The sequence below is a fragment of the Pinus tabuliformis genome, chromosome 4_1, assembly GCF_031772625.1.
Source record: "Pinus tabuliformis cultivar Carrire ecotype Pingquan chromosome 4_1, CPIR1, whole genome shotgun sequence".
Taxonomy (NCBI): Eukaryota; Viridiplantae; Streptophyta; class Pinopsida; order Pinales; family Pinaceae; genus Pinus; species Pinus tabuliformis.
Window position 1 is genome coordinate 74,036,593 of NC_142303.1, and position 14,152 is coordinate 74,050,744.

Below are 14,152 nucleotides of genomic sequence, written 5' to 3' on the forward strand. Positions count from 1 at the left end.
CGGATGGTAATAATATCCATAAACTGATCAAGTGTCATGGCGACAAATTGACGTGTAACACTAAATGAGAAGGACGACTATGTACATTGTAAATTTGTGTTGAATATTTTTACTAGCAATAAACCCTAGCATAATGCCTTGCCTATTATCCACTTTGCCCTTGTTATTATGCAACTATGGTGTAATGGTGCAGATTCACTATATTTGAAACAATTGAAAGCCCTGAATATGGGCGAGCACTTAAAATTTACTAAGATTGGCGTTAGGTGATTTAATGGGTATGACTATTATTGTCCATCGAGGTCAAAGCCAAGATTGCTTGGTGGGCAAGCCAGACAAGTCTATTGTTAAAAATTGATCATATAAATATGGTTATGCAACTTGGGGAGCCATATGATCATCTGCAATTGGCCTTGTTACGAAGGCTAGGCATCTTGAATTTTTATTTTTACTAATACTATTTTTTCTCCAGCTTCGAAATAGCGGAAGGGCATGGAACATGAATAAAATAGAAAAAAGCACTTGATCTAGTAATTAAGGCACCAAAGACAAAGGAAAAAATGCAACCCAAAGCAAATAATCAGATGCTTGACAATATGAGAAGTGCCAAAGACGCACCTTTACTTCAACCCCAATAAACGCCCCACCCTTGCTCAAAGTTCTGGCAAGCAACTTGCATCAACGATAAACAAAGATACAATTACATCGAATCATAGTTGTGAGACCCATCCAACAAATGATTGTTGGACTCCCCTGTGTGTTATGCTTATTGCTAAAAAAATCAACCAAAAATAATATGTAACATATTGAAAAAAATCATACCTGTAATGTCAATGAATTCTTGTTTCTTTGTTTATCGCAACAATCTCAAAGTCCATTTTTTAGCAAACGAACTATTCCTTATTTCAGTCTTCTTTTAAAATTGTTCGAACCACCGCATGAACTTTGATGCGGTGACTTCCGCATACCATGACTTTTAAAGATAGTAATTTAAAAAAAAAAAATAGTAATTAAAAAAAATAGCAATTCTTCGTATCTAAAAAAAGATTGCTAGAGTTCATTGTAAAGGAGAGGAAGGGATTATTCAATTCTCATATTGTGTAGTACTTTGGATTTGTGTAATTTGTATTTATTTTTTCCTTTGGGCTACATCATCTGGTATCAGAGCAGGAAGATGGCTAGAAGAGGAAGAGGAAGAGCAGGTCTTGCTCAGATGCAGCGAGAAATGCAGAACCTTCAAAGGCAAGTTGCAGAACTTACAAACGCACTGATTAACCAAAGAGTAATACGAAGAGAAATGTTTGATGAGGAGACAGACCATGAACATGAAGATCAACAAGTAGAAGAGCAGCTAGGGAACCTGACTTATGAAGAGAGAGTGCTCAGGGCTCTAGAAGGGAGAAGCGATGGGGTAAAAATGGAAGTCCCGGACTATGCAGGGAGTCTTAAACCAGAGGAGTTGATAGATTGGCTTAACGCCATGGAGATTTTTTTTGAATGGAACCCTATGACAGAGGAGAAGAAACTGAAATTTGCATGCACCAAATTAAAAGGTCACACCATTATATGGTGGGATCATGTGCAGAAAGATAGGGCAAACAAAGGGAAAGGAAAGATTCAAACTTGGAGCAAGATGGAGAAAAGTTGCGCCATAAATTTTTGCCGTTGGACTACGCCCAAACCCTTTTTCGTAGATTTCAGAACCTGAAGTGGAACTTGTCTACCGTGGAAGAATTCACACACGAGTTTTATCAATGTCCATTCGTGTGGATCACAAGGAAACTGATGAGCAATTGGCTACAAGGTACGTGAATTGTTTGAAATTTACTATTCAAGATGAATTGAGCATGCACAGGATTCAGAATATGGAAGAGGCATACCAATTAGCCTTAAAGGCTGAGGAAAAGCAAAATCGTCAATTTGCTCAAAGGAATAGGGGAGCAAGAAGGGGAATCTTAGCTCCCTCACTGGGTGGTTTCAACGTTGGTAGAGGTGAATCATCTCATATAACTATGAAAGTCGAAGATACACGACAAAATAACCCGACCCAACCATGAGGAAGTGGATTTCATAGGGGTCGAGGTTATGGTGGCAACAGAGGAAGACCTTTTGTTTGTTTTAAGTGCAGTGAAGAGGGTCATCGATCATTTGAATGTCTGAATTCTGATATACGAGTGCCAAGGCAAGGAGAACAACCAAGGTTAAACTTGGCCCAAGCTGAGGATGAAGAAGAAGTGGTTGACTTTCAAGTTCCACCAGATATGGGGGAGAACCTCATGATGTAGAGAGCCATGGTGATTCCGGAAAAGGAGCGAAAGCAGAGCAGCGACTGTCAGGATTCTTGGCTTCGGACAAATATCTTTCGAACCAGATGCACTTCAGGAGGAAAGGTATGTCAAGTTATTGTTGATAGTGGAAGTTGTGAGAATATGATTTCCAAAGAGATGGTAGAAAAATTGAAGCTAAAATGTGACATGCATCCCCACCCTTACCGAATTGCATGGTTCAAAAAAGGGAATGAAGTCACCGTAAATAAAAGATGTTTAGTCAAATTTTCCATTGGTAAGACTTATAAAGATGAAGTTTGGTGTGATGTAATTCCAATGGATGCATGCCACCTGTTGTTGGGGAGACCCTGGAAGTATGACAGAAAGGTCGTCCATGATGGAGAGAAAAATACTTACAGCTTTTGGAAGGATGGAACTAAGGTCGTCTTATTACCCCTTAAAGATGAAGGGAAAGCCGAGAATCTACTGTCAGAAAAATAGTTTGTTAAAGAAATAAAGGTAACAGGTTGTTGCTATGCATTAATGGTGAAAAAAGTAGCAGGGGAAGATGTCCCAATAACCAAGATCCTAGAACAGTATGTTGATATTATGCCCAACGAATTACCTGATGGACTACCACTGATGAGAGATATTCAACATCACATTGATCTAATTCTAGGAGCATCTTTACCTAGTCAATCAGCCTATCGGATGAGTCCTACACAACATGCAGAGCTTCATCGACAAGTGGAAGAACTTATAAAGAAAGGTTTGGTAAGGGAAAGCATGAGTCCTTGTTTTGTACCAACATTGTTGACTCCGAAAAAAGGAGGTGAATGGAGGATGTGCACAGATAGCAGGGCCATTAATAGAATTACCATCAAGTATCGGTTTCCTATTCTGCGCTTGGATGACATGATGGATGTGCTGGCAGGAGCTCAATTTTTTAGTAAAATTGATTTGTGAAGTGGGTACCACCAGATCCGTATTCAAGAAGGGGATGAGTGGAAAACTACCTTCAAGACTAGAGATGGACTATATGAATGGATGGTGATGCCTTTTGGGCTATCCAATGCTCCTAGTACTTTCATGCGGTTGGTGAATACTGTGCTTCGCCCTTATATTGGTAAGTTTATTGTTGTTTATTTTGATGACATCTTATTTTTCAGTAAGTCCAAGGAAGATGGCTTGCAACATTTAAAGATAATCTTGGATCTATTGAGAAAGCATCAACTTTATGTAAACTTGAAGAAATGTAGTTTTTTGCAAGAAAGTTTGGTATTTCTGGGTTTTGTCATCTCAGCAGAAGGAGTGAAGATGGGTTCTAAAAAGGTCAGGGCAATTTTGGAATGTCCCCGTCCAAGGAGCATAACAGAGGTAAGAAGTTTTCATGGGTTGGCTACATTTTACAGAAAGTTTATTCGCAATTTTAGTAGTATCGTAGCACCCATCACTGATTGCACCAAAGGAAAGACATTCTTATGGACCAAGGAGGCTAAGGAAAGTTTTAATTTTCCAAAGAAAAAGGTAACAGAGGACCCCATCTTAGCATTACTAGATTTTGATAAAGTGTTTGAGGTAGAGTGTGATGCTTCACATACAGGCATTGGAGCCGTACTTAGCCAAGCAGGTAGGCCCATTGCATTTTTTAGTGAAAAGTTGAACGAGGTAAAGAAGAACTACTCCACTTATGATGTGGAATTTTACGCAATCGTACAAACATTGCGACATTGGAAGCATTAATTAGTGCCGAAGGAGTTTGTGTTATTCACTGATTACATTGCCTTAAAATATGTAAATACTTAAAAGAAATTGAACAATAGACATGCAAAGTGGGTCTCTTTCTTGCAAGGCTACAATTTTGTTTTGAAGCACAAATTTGGAAAACAAAATCAGGTTGCAGATGCTTTGAGCAGGCGTGTTGTTCTTTTAAACACTATGGAAAATCAGGTAATTGGGTTTGATTCAATCAAGGATCTCTATCTGTCTGATCCTTCTTTTGGAAATATTGTGGAACATTTGAAGAATCTAGATGTGGGGAATGTGGGCCTTGTTCATGATGAATATCTCCCGCAAGATGGTTACCTCTTCAAGGGAAAACAACTTTGCATTCCAACTGGTTCTATGCGAGAACATATTATCAGGAAGCTTCATAGTAGTGGCTTGGCAGGGCATTTTGGGAAGGATAAGACATTATCCTTAATAGCGGATAAGTATTACTGTTCGACGATGAAGAAGGATATCACCAAGTATGTGGCATGGTGTAGGATTTGTCAAGTGGCTAAAGGGCACTCCCAGAATACAGGGTTGTACATGCTGTTACCTATACCCCTAAACCCTTAGTCAGATGTGAGCATGGACTTTGTATTGGGGCTCCCACATACACAACAAGGTAATGATTCTATTTTTGTGGTTGTTGATAGATTCTCCAAAATGGCTCATTTCATCGCTTGCAAAAAAACTAGTGATGCATCGAGGGTGGCACAATTGTTTTTTCAGAAATTGTTAGATTGCATGGTGTACCCAAAACCATTACCTCTGATAGAGATACCTGGTTCTTGGGTCATTTTTGGCGAACTTTGTGGAAGAAAATGGGGACTAAGTTACAGTTCAGCAGTGCCTATCACCCCCAAACAGATGGACAAACCGAGGTAGTGAATCGAAGCTTGGGAAACCTGTTACGAAGCATTGTTGGTGAGAAGCCTAAGCAGTGGGATTTGGCTTTACCCCAAGCAGAATTTGCCTACAATAGTTTTGTGAATAGATCCACATGTAAATCTCCATTTCATATTGTTTATGGCCGAAATCCTTCAGGTGTCCTCGATCTGTTGTAGCTACCGCTTGGGGACAGAATTAGTGATGATGGGGAAGCATTTGCTGAACACATTCAACAATTACAATAGACAGTGAGACAAAAATTGCAAGACAGTAACCAACAGTACAAAAATCTAACAAATGTTGGTCGACGCCCTCAGGTCTTTAATGAGGGTGATTTGGTGATGGTTTATTTGAGGAAAGAGAGGTTTCCTAGAGGAACCTACCACAAGTTGAAGTACAAGAAGATTGGTCCTTGCAAGATTCTTAAGAAAATCAATGATAATGCTTATAAGGTTGATTTACCAATAGATCTTGATATTTCACTCGTGTTCAATGTTTATGATTTATATGTATTCCATGGGCCGGATCAGGGAAATAACAACAGGAGGAGGTGGATTGGCAACAAACCATTCCACGCAGGAAAAAGGAATAGATTGCGCGTATCCTAGATAAGAAGATTGTTCAGACTCGACAAGGACAATATAACAGGTATTTGGTACAGTGGGAAGGCTTCGCACCAGAGGAAAGTACATGGATCACAGAGAGGGAATTGCAGGCCTTAGACCCCGTTCAGTGGCAACAGTTTGAGAACAACAACTTGTAGGAGCTGCGTTCTTTTCAACCAGAGGAGAATGATGCAGCGACTTCCACATACCATAAATTTTAAAGATAGTAATTTTCAAAAGAAAAGATTTTTTCAAAAAGAATAGTAATTAAAAAAAATAGCAATTCTTCGTATCTAAAAAAAGATTGCTAGAGTTCATTGTAAAGGAGAGGAAGGGATTATTTGATTCTGATACTGTGTATTATTCTGTATTTGTGTAATTTGTATTTGTTTTTCCTTTGGGCTACATCAAACTCGCTCCCCCGAGGCAATAAGGCAGTTTGAGGAAGTGTCAACCTTGAAGCACACCTACTTCTTGGATTTTGGTGGTCGTGAGTTGTTAGTTACTACCTACATGAGCTGTTGCCCACTTTGTGGTGGATCTATGAGGTAATAGGACATGCTTTTTTATTCTCGTTATTTTTAATTAGCACAATAGACTTTTAGTTATTTTAGTTTCGTTTTAAATGAGGTTTAGTTATTACTTTAATTTTATTTTAATTACTTTAGATTTTTAGTTTAATTTTGTTACGGTAATATTTATAATAATTTAGTTTAGTTATTTTGATTATGAGTTAATATACTTTTATATTTTTACTTTTCAATATTTATAATAATTTAGTTTAGTTATTTTGATTTTGAGTTAATATACTTTTATATTATTACTTTTCAATTTGTAATTTAGTTTGAATTATTGATTTTTTCACTTTATTTTTTAATTTAGTGATATTATTAATCTCATTCAATTTTAGTTAATATAGTTATAATTTACTTAAATATAATTTTAATTTTATTTTAATTACAAAATGTCAAACATGATCTGAAAATTGATGAATTCCCATAGTGACCAAATTTCATGAATGACATAAGCCACATGCCACACAAACTTTTAAGTGAATCAAATGGTAACAAATTATTATTTTTAATTAAGATAAAAACACTTTAATGATTTATAATTAATAGACTGCTACCCTACCCGGGAAAGGACTAACCATACCTCTTTATTTCATATATTAAACATTATAACCTAACTCTTCATTTATTAAACATTATAACCTAACTCAAAAACAGACTAAGATATATATTAAACATTATAATGAACCTAACTCAAAAACAAATTAAATAGAAAACTCTTTACTCATAAATAATTCAATAATCATAAACCCAACGACCGTGATAACCATAATAAGAAATTGGATACAATTAAATTTAACAACTCTGAACCTTCCTACCATAATAACAGAACAGTGCGCATTAACATTTTCCAGAAGCTTTTAGCTCGCACGACCAGTGAGCCAGGTCGTGGATTCGAATATGGCAAGCTACAGGATCGCTCTTTTTCTGAAGAGTGCCTTGTCGTCTGGTGACGAATTTCTTCTTGTGCGTGAAAATCTGCCATCTGCAATTCCTGTGGATGATGATGAATTCGGGCATCCTAGCTATGCAGATTCTGATTTGTGGGATATCCCCTCCGCTGCTTTATCTCCTCATTCAACTAAAACTCAGTTGGATCCCGCCTTCCAGACAGTTGTTCAAGACGTGCAACATGCACTTCAAAACCTGGAGCTGCGCGGATTTGATATCTCCTCTGCCATTCAACAGGTGAATATCCATGCCTAATTACTATAATTACTGTTTTTTCTCAAATTAAAACATCTCCAACAAATGGAATTTATTAATTACTGTGGAGTACAAATGACGCAAGTAGGGTAAAGTTATATCTCCTCTGATAACCCCGGTTTGAAGTTTAAACCATCCCGCGCGACGAGACTTTGCTAGTATATATTGTTAAGTGATAAATGATGAAAATTGTACTGATTAGGAATTGAACCCGAGACCTGGCAGGTGGGCTGCTCGAGCACTGAGCTACATGCCAATGTCATTACGGGTATTACCTGGTTAGAGTGCAAATTGGTATTCCAACACCTCCTTCAAATCATACGACGGGCCTACGTAGGAGGCTCAGGGCTTTGGGAATTCCTAGCCACTTAACCAACCATGGTTCCAATGCCATAATGGAAACTGGATATGCTAGGAATCGAGCACAAGTCTTTGAGTTGTTTTACTGCCGAGCTACATGCTCGTTAAATGGCGGACAACGCCTTATTTGGACCCTGAATTTGATATTCCAAGGAATGGTGTAATATCGGCTGATAAATCTGGAGGACACTAGACATTGGGTAAGTCATAGTAGAGCAGGAATAAAATTCATCCTCATCCATGTCATATCCTACCTTATTTGTTCTTATCAGTGGAGTGCGCATTGACCAAAAGCTACGAGGTCCGCCTTGATCATCCTGGACGAGGTCACCATCACCATCATCTTGCAGGCCAACATAATCCCATATTCTAGTAGGTCTAAGTTCCAAGATGGTACTCTTGACTTTGTCGAGACAAAAGTTGAGATTTGAATTAAAAAACACCAAAGCTTCTGTCTTTTGTGACGTAAGGTGATTCTGCTTGATAGAGTGGATAAATGCATGTTCACTCCAGTTCCACTTGCATGCTAATGAACTAGTGACATGTGAGTGTGAAGCAAAAGGGACTTCATTGTCAAAATATAACAACGAAAATTAATAGTCAATCTTACAATTTTCAAAGTTTGAGATCCTTTTAAAGTTAGCTGTAAAAGCAAACAGATAGCCAACCAATGAAGCAAGGGAATATTGCTCCTGGAAGTCTATAGTCCAAGTTTATTCCTATAATCATTTGTATGCACAATCTTCATTTGCAAATTTACCTGTTAATTTCAAATACTTCTACATCTCAATCCTTATGGTTGGGAGATAATCACAATCACAACACCTGTCCCAAATTTTTATAAAATCCATCATCTTTTGGTCTCTTATGAAACCGGTTTGGATTGAGTGGAAATGCCAGAAGATGAATAGGGAAGTGAAGCATTTTTCACCTCCTGAGTACCCACACCTTATCCTTGGTATCTGGGTGAATTTAAGAATGCTCACCAAATAGGGTCTTCTAGAGCCCCTCTCTCATCTTGTCCATCCCCTTATAAACATCCCCCATGAATTGTTGGTCACTGTTAAATATAAATAGGGCATCAACTATAGGATTAATATAGTCACTTTATCCTCAACCCCCCTCCAAAATTCATTAGATGAACTAGTGATGAGCTTTTCAATTTTGTATCATCAAAGTTTGAACCCCTTCCACCTACGCTATTCAATAGAGACCACCACCTCTGCAGGTGATAAATGTGCTTTTAGGAGATGCTGTAATATAATAAAGGTGGATGTAAGTCTAGTTTCTAAATCTCAAGAAATCTATAAATGTATTTCTGTAAAAAAGTTCAGACAATGATAAGCAGATTCTGCACTCGGGAATGTAATGTAAATCCCGGATATCTTAAAACTGAAAATACCAATCAATATAACAGCTATAGAGTATGTCAACTGAATGGCAAAAACACATATTGCTGATAATATAAACAACAAACGCACAGATCTGAACTCTCAAAACAGCATTTGAATTTTGTATTGCATTAATTGTAAAGAATAAAATCACAGTGCAATAAGCCTAATTCTCTAACTCTCTAACCATCCCGGTGGTGTGCCATTTAGGTCTTTTATAGAACAAGAGACAAGGGAATATACAATGCTTCTGGAGACTTGCAAGCAGCACTAGGTGTGACAGGGTTTGACTGTGTCAAACCTAAACTCTAATCTGAATGCGTAGTGCACCCTAACTGCATGGATAAGGTTGCCTAGGGAAGTGCCCTTCCTTCTGGAGATAACTGCATCAAGCAAACTGCTAGTGCCTCCTAGAGATTTGTGCCCTCATCCCATTATAGACAGCTCTCATGCAATCACCTTAGGTAGCCTTGTGATCTGCACCCTGTTTACAAATGGATCAGACATGTAATCTAAAAACTGAACTGAAGTGAACTAGACCTGAAGTAGAAAATGAACTGAACTAGAATTGAATTAGAAAGTGAGCTGAAACTGGAATTTGATAAATCTGGAACAGCAGTGCATTGAGCTTAACTCTTGGTGGCAGAATTGTAAATATACTAAGATTGGTGCATGCATGCATGTTGACCTCTACTCCTCTATGTAACCGTGCCTCCCTCACACTTTGTTGTGCACAAGAACTTAGCAAACTATTGCCATAGCTGCTGCGGTATGGATCTGTTGCCATACCTGCTGGCTGTGCGGACCCTAGTGTTGCGGGGAAGTCTTTTCAAGATAAATCAAGTAAAATCTAACACTCCCTGTGAGGAAAATGTTCTCTGCCAATCCCAGTCTTTCCTTGAATTGCTTGAACTTCCCTTTTGCCAAGGGCTTAATCAAGATATTCACAACCTTCTTATTTATTTGAAGTTTGAACATACTCAAAAGCCACTGCTACCTTCTGAACTTTGTCCTGAAGAGAGTCGTACTGGTACCTGATGTCAGTGTGCTTGCAGGGATTATGGAATGCTGGATTCCCGAAGAGTTTTATACATCTCCGATTGTTACAATAAAACACAGTGGGCTCCAACATCTCACATGTTAGCTCTACTATCAACTTGTGAAGCTAGATGGCTTCACAACTAGTAGTACTGGCTACTATGTACTCTGGCTCCACTAAACTCAATGCCATTGATGCTTGCTTCCTATTAACCAAGACAGTACTCTTGAAGTCAATGCGAAGTAGACTTCCTGTCACCAATGCCCCCTATCAAGTCAGAATCAACAAACCCATGCAACATAAACTCATTATCTCCTATATAACTCAAACCATAATGTACTGTGTGCCTTTCAAATAACAAAGCACGCGTTTTGCAACTACCCAGTGAATTTGCCTTGGCAAAACCATATATTGGCTCAAAGTGTTCATTGCAAAACATATATTAGGCTTGGTATTAACCACATACATCAAAGGTCCAATCAATTGTTTATAGACTGAAGGATCTACCAAATTTGAATTCAAATCATTGTGCAACTTTTAATTTGGTGCCATGGGAGTAGCTAAGGCTTATAATCCATCATATAAAATCCCTTCAGAATCTTAATTACATACTTATCTTGTTGGAGGAACACCTCACCTAGACTTTACTGCCCTTCTAGACCCAAGAAATAGTCCTTTATCTCGATCTCTTGTGCCAAGTCTATCTTGCACCTTGCTTTGATCCTCTTAGAACTCCTTGTCAGTGTTGGGTCATCTACATATAGGATCAAAACAAGTAGATCAAATCTATTGAAAAATGAATAAAGATTGGGATTTGGAGAAGTTTTGATGAAAGCCCAAACCTAACAAGTAATCATTGGTACTAGAGTACAAAGCATGTGCTGCCTGCTTTCATCCCATAAAGGGCTTTCTTCAACTTGCACACATGCGTATTTACTCAGTGCACCTCAAACCCTTTGGGCCAAGTAATGTATACTTCTTCCTTGATCACATCATTTAGGAAAGCTATCTTTATATCCACCTAATAAAAACTAATGAGAAACTGATGCTAAAGACGTAATAGTCCTGATAGAAGTATACCTGGCAACTGGAGCAAAGGTATCCTCATAGTCAACTCCCTCTCTCTAAGAGAATCCTCCAGCTACAAGCTGAGCCTTGTACTTCTCTATCCTACCATTAGCTGCATGCTTTACCTTGTGCAACCACTAATTTTCCTTCTGGTAGACACTATCTCTCACACATCCTTCTTCACGATGTAGTTGTACTCGATCTCGAGATCTTGCCATATTTGCTCATATGTTGCTTTTCCCTAATTGGAAGCATTGCATCAATGATGGAAAACATTAGTGCATTAGTGCAAGACAATTGGGAACAATGTTGCACGATCCTTCCCCCCACAAAGGATCCAAGGCCAGAACCGCGTCCTGTATGGATCCTTGGGCGATTCTTCGACGGAACCACTGATCCGAAAATCGGATCCGCGGTTCTTCCGTTTTGAGCCGATTCCTGGAAATCTAGAACCACGTGAGCTCGATCTGTGGTTCTGGGCAGATCCGTGGAAGTTCGGGCACAAATCCGTGTAGATCACCAACGGATCTTGAGGGAGATGGGCGGTTCCACGAGGTTCTAAATTAAGTAAAAGTGACATTCTCCTTTATCTTTCATTTTCATCCTTTTACTTAAATTTTTAACATTACCATGAAATGACTCAGGATGTTTGAGAGTGGTTCCAACCTCATCGGACTTCACATGGAGAAAATATAATTTCATATCCTATTCAAAATTTAGTAGACTCAACAGTTTTGAGGAATTCAAGATCAATGAGATTGGGGCATTTCATTAGATTATATCATGTATGAGGGTATTGTTGAGAAATCTATAGGGCTATAGTTAGGATGATTTCTCTTAAACTCGATAACTGCTTGTGACGTCTTTTTTCCTTTTTTCTTACTTATTAGCTTCTTCTCTTATTATTATGTTATTCTTATCATCAAACAACTATCAAAACAAGAAGATCAACAGTACATAGGAACACAGGATATAGGTTGCAAGCCAGGGCCAAAACCTCTCCACTTGAGAGGAAAACCCACAAATCTCTTCTCTTCTTATAGATTCTTCAAATGACGAATTCCAAGACCTCTAGACCAAGACCAATACCCTTCCAAGACCAAGTCCGACCTTCTTGATGATGTGCTTCCTTTGTCCAAGTCAAACCCAGTCAAATCTCTTCCAATTGCACAACTTCGATCCCCAACTACAAAATTTCGGCCTCTATTGCAGGTCTGAAATTTTTGGCCCCTGCAACAACTGTTGCCTCCACACATGTGAGCAAATCTAGGGTTTCCAAGTCTTCCTTTGACCTTCGCTTGAATTTCTCCTTCTTCTAGGGCTTGAAGATGAGCTAATAGACCTTCCTTTGACCTTCGTTCTGCAATTTCTCCAAGTTCAATCTTGCAACAACAAAACCCTAGCCTCCTTCCTTCGCATGTGTGAAAAGAGAGAGATAAATAACCCAAACACTTGTCCTTCGTCCTTTTTCTTCTTCTCCTTAGCTAGAATGATGAGAGAATGAATGATGTCCATAGGAGGTCGAGTTCCCTCCTATATATAGGTGTTAAAATTGGCAACTAGGGCCAAACTCCATGTGGGTCAGCTTATTTATGGCAACTGATATTTTTCTTGGATTCCTCTCTCCGAGAGGCGTAGGATTGATCTAAAGATCATCCAATTCTAACATGTATTTATGGAGATATGAATTTATTTGTATTATTGACAATTTGTCAAGGTTGGCTAGCAAGCAAGTTATCCCCAGCGCAACCTCAACGTTGCATTTAAATAGAGGAGACCTCAAGTCATTTGTGACACACATCATCACATGATCTCTCTCCACTTTTTTGGGTATGTCTTCTCACAAGGAGGACGCAGTGGAAAGAGATATCTAAGAAGCCCTAGCCGCGGATCTAAGGAGCCCTCATACGCAACTAGAGAAGGAGCCCTGGCCGCAACAAGAGAAGGGGATACCCTAGCCGCAGCAAAGGGAGCCCTAACGCAGCAAGAAGCCTGTGTTGACAGCGTGAAAGAAGCATGAGAATTTTGGGTTGCTGTCTAGGAAACCGGATTCGTCCTAAACCCCCTGCGAATCCTGAATCCGGCGAATCCGACACGATTCGGTCCGGATTCGTGTCCAAATCACAGGACACGTCGTGTCCGAGGGCGTGTTGCGATTTTCAGGGGCGTGTCGCGATTTTAGGACACGTGTCCGGTTTCCAGGACTCGCTAAGCTCAGTGCGGGTATGAAAAGGGCGTGTTTGCTCATTAATATTTTCATTTGGTAAGTGATTTGTGCTGTCGCAGCAAGGAGTAGAGCATTTTGGCAGCTTCATAATCAAGTCTAGGTCCTAGTATTGATATGCTATTCATGGTAATGTTAAATTCTTAAAGTAAAAGTGACATTCTCCTTAATCTTCATTTTCATCCTTTTACTTAAATTTTTAACATTACCATGAAATGACTCAGGATGTTTGAGAGTGGTTCCGGCCTCATTGGATTTCATATGGAGAAAGTAGAATTTTAGATTTCATTCAAAATCCAGGAGACTTATCAGTTTTTCAGGATTTTAGGATGGGGGGATTGCAATGTTTCCATTGAATTTTGTCATGTATTAGGGTATGGAACTCGTATTTAATCAAGAGCTCTGAGCACCAAACCAAGAGCTTCTGAATATGTCGCTCCCGCTCCCGTTTTCGCTCCCGCTCCCCGCTTTCGCTCCCGCTCCCAAGTAACACTGTTCCTGATGATATGGGTCTGGACACCATTGTTGAGTTGGCATTGGCCAATATGGATCTCAATGACCCAGTGCTAGAGCCTGTTAGATTTGATGACTTAGAGGGGTCAGCCTCCATACCAGCAGATGCAAAGGCGACTATGGATACAGGGGAGGAGGAGGATGTAGAGGAGAGCAGTGGGGACCATGATGATGGGGACAGTGATGCTGATTCTGATGCTGATTGATGCCTTGAGGCTTGTATACCTGTAGTTGTTTTATATTTTCTAT

General features: G+C 39.1%; 1 protein-coding gene across 3 annotated transcripts in view; it reads left to right on the forward strand.

The window, feature by feature from the left end:
* The first annotated feature begins 6,861 nt into the window (after positions 1–6,861).
* The window catches only part of LOC149174219 (Metallo-hydrolase/oxidoreductase superfamily protein), a 460,911-nt gene continuing 453,620 nt past the window's right edge, over positions 6,862–14,152 (forward strand). The window contains exon 1 of one of the 3 annotated variants that reach the window (XM_089419245.1): positions 6,862–7,290. In XM_089419245.1, coding sequence (XP_089275371.1) covers positions 7,003–7,290 — 288 coding nt within the window. In that variant the 5' untranslated portion in view covers positions 6,862–7,002. The remainder of the gene's footprint in view (positions 7,291–14,152) is intronic. The other 2 variants (XM_089419244.1, XM_089419243.1) reach the window with 2 other exon arrangements.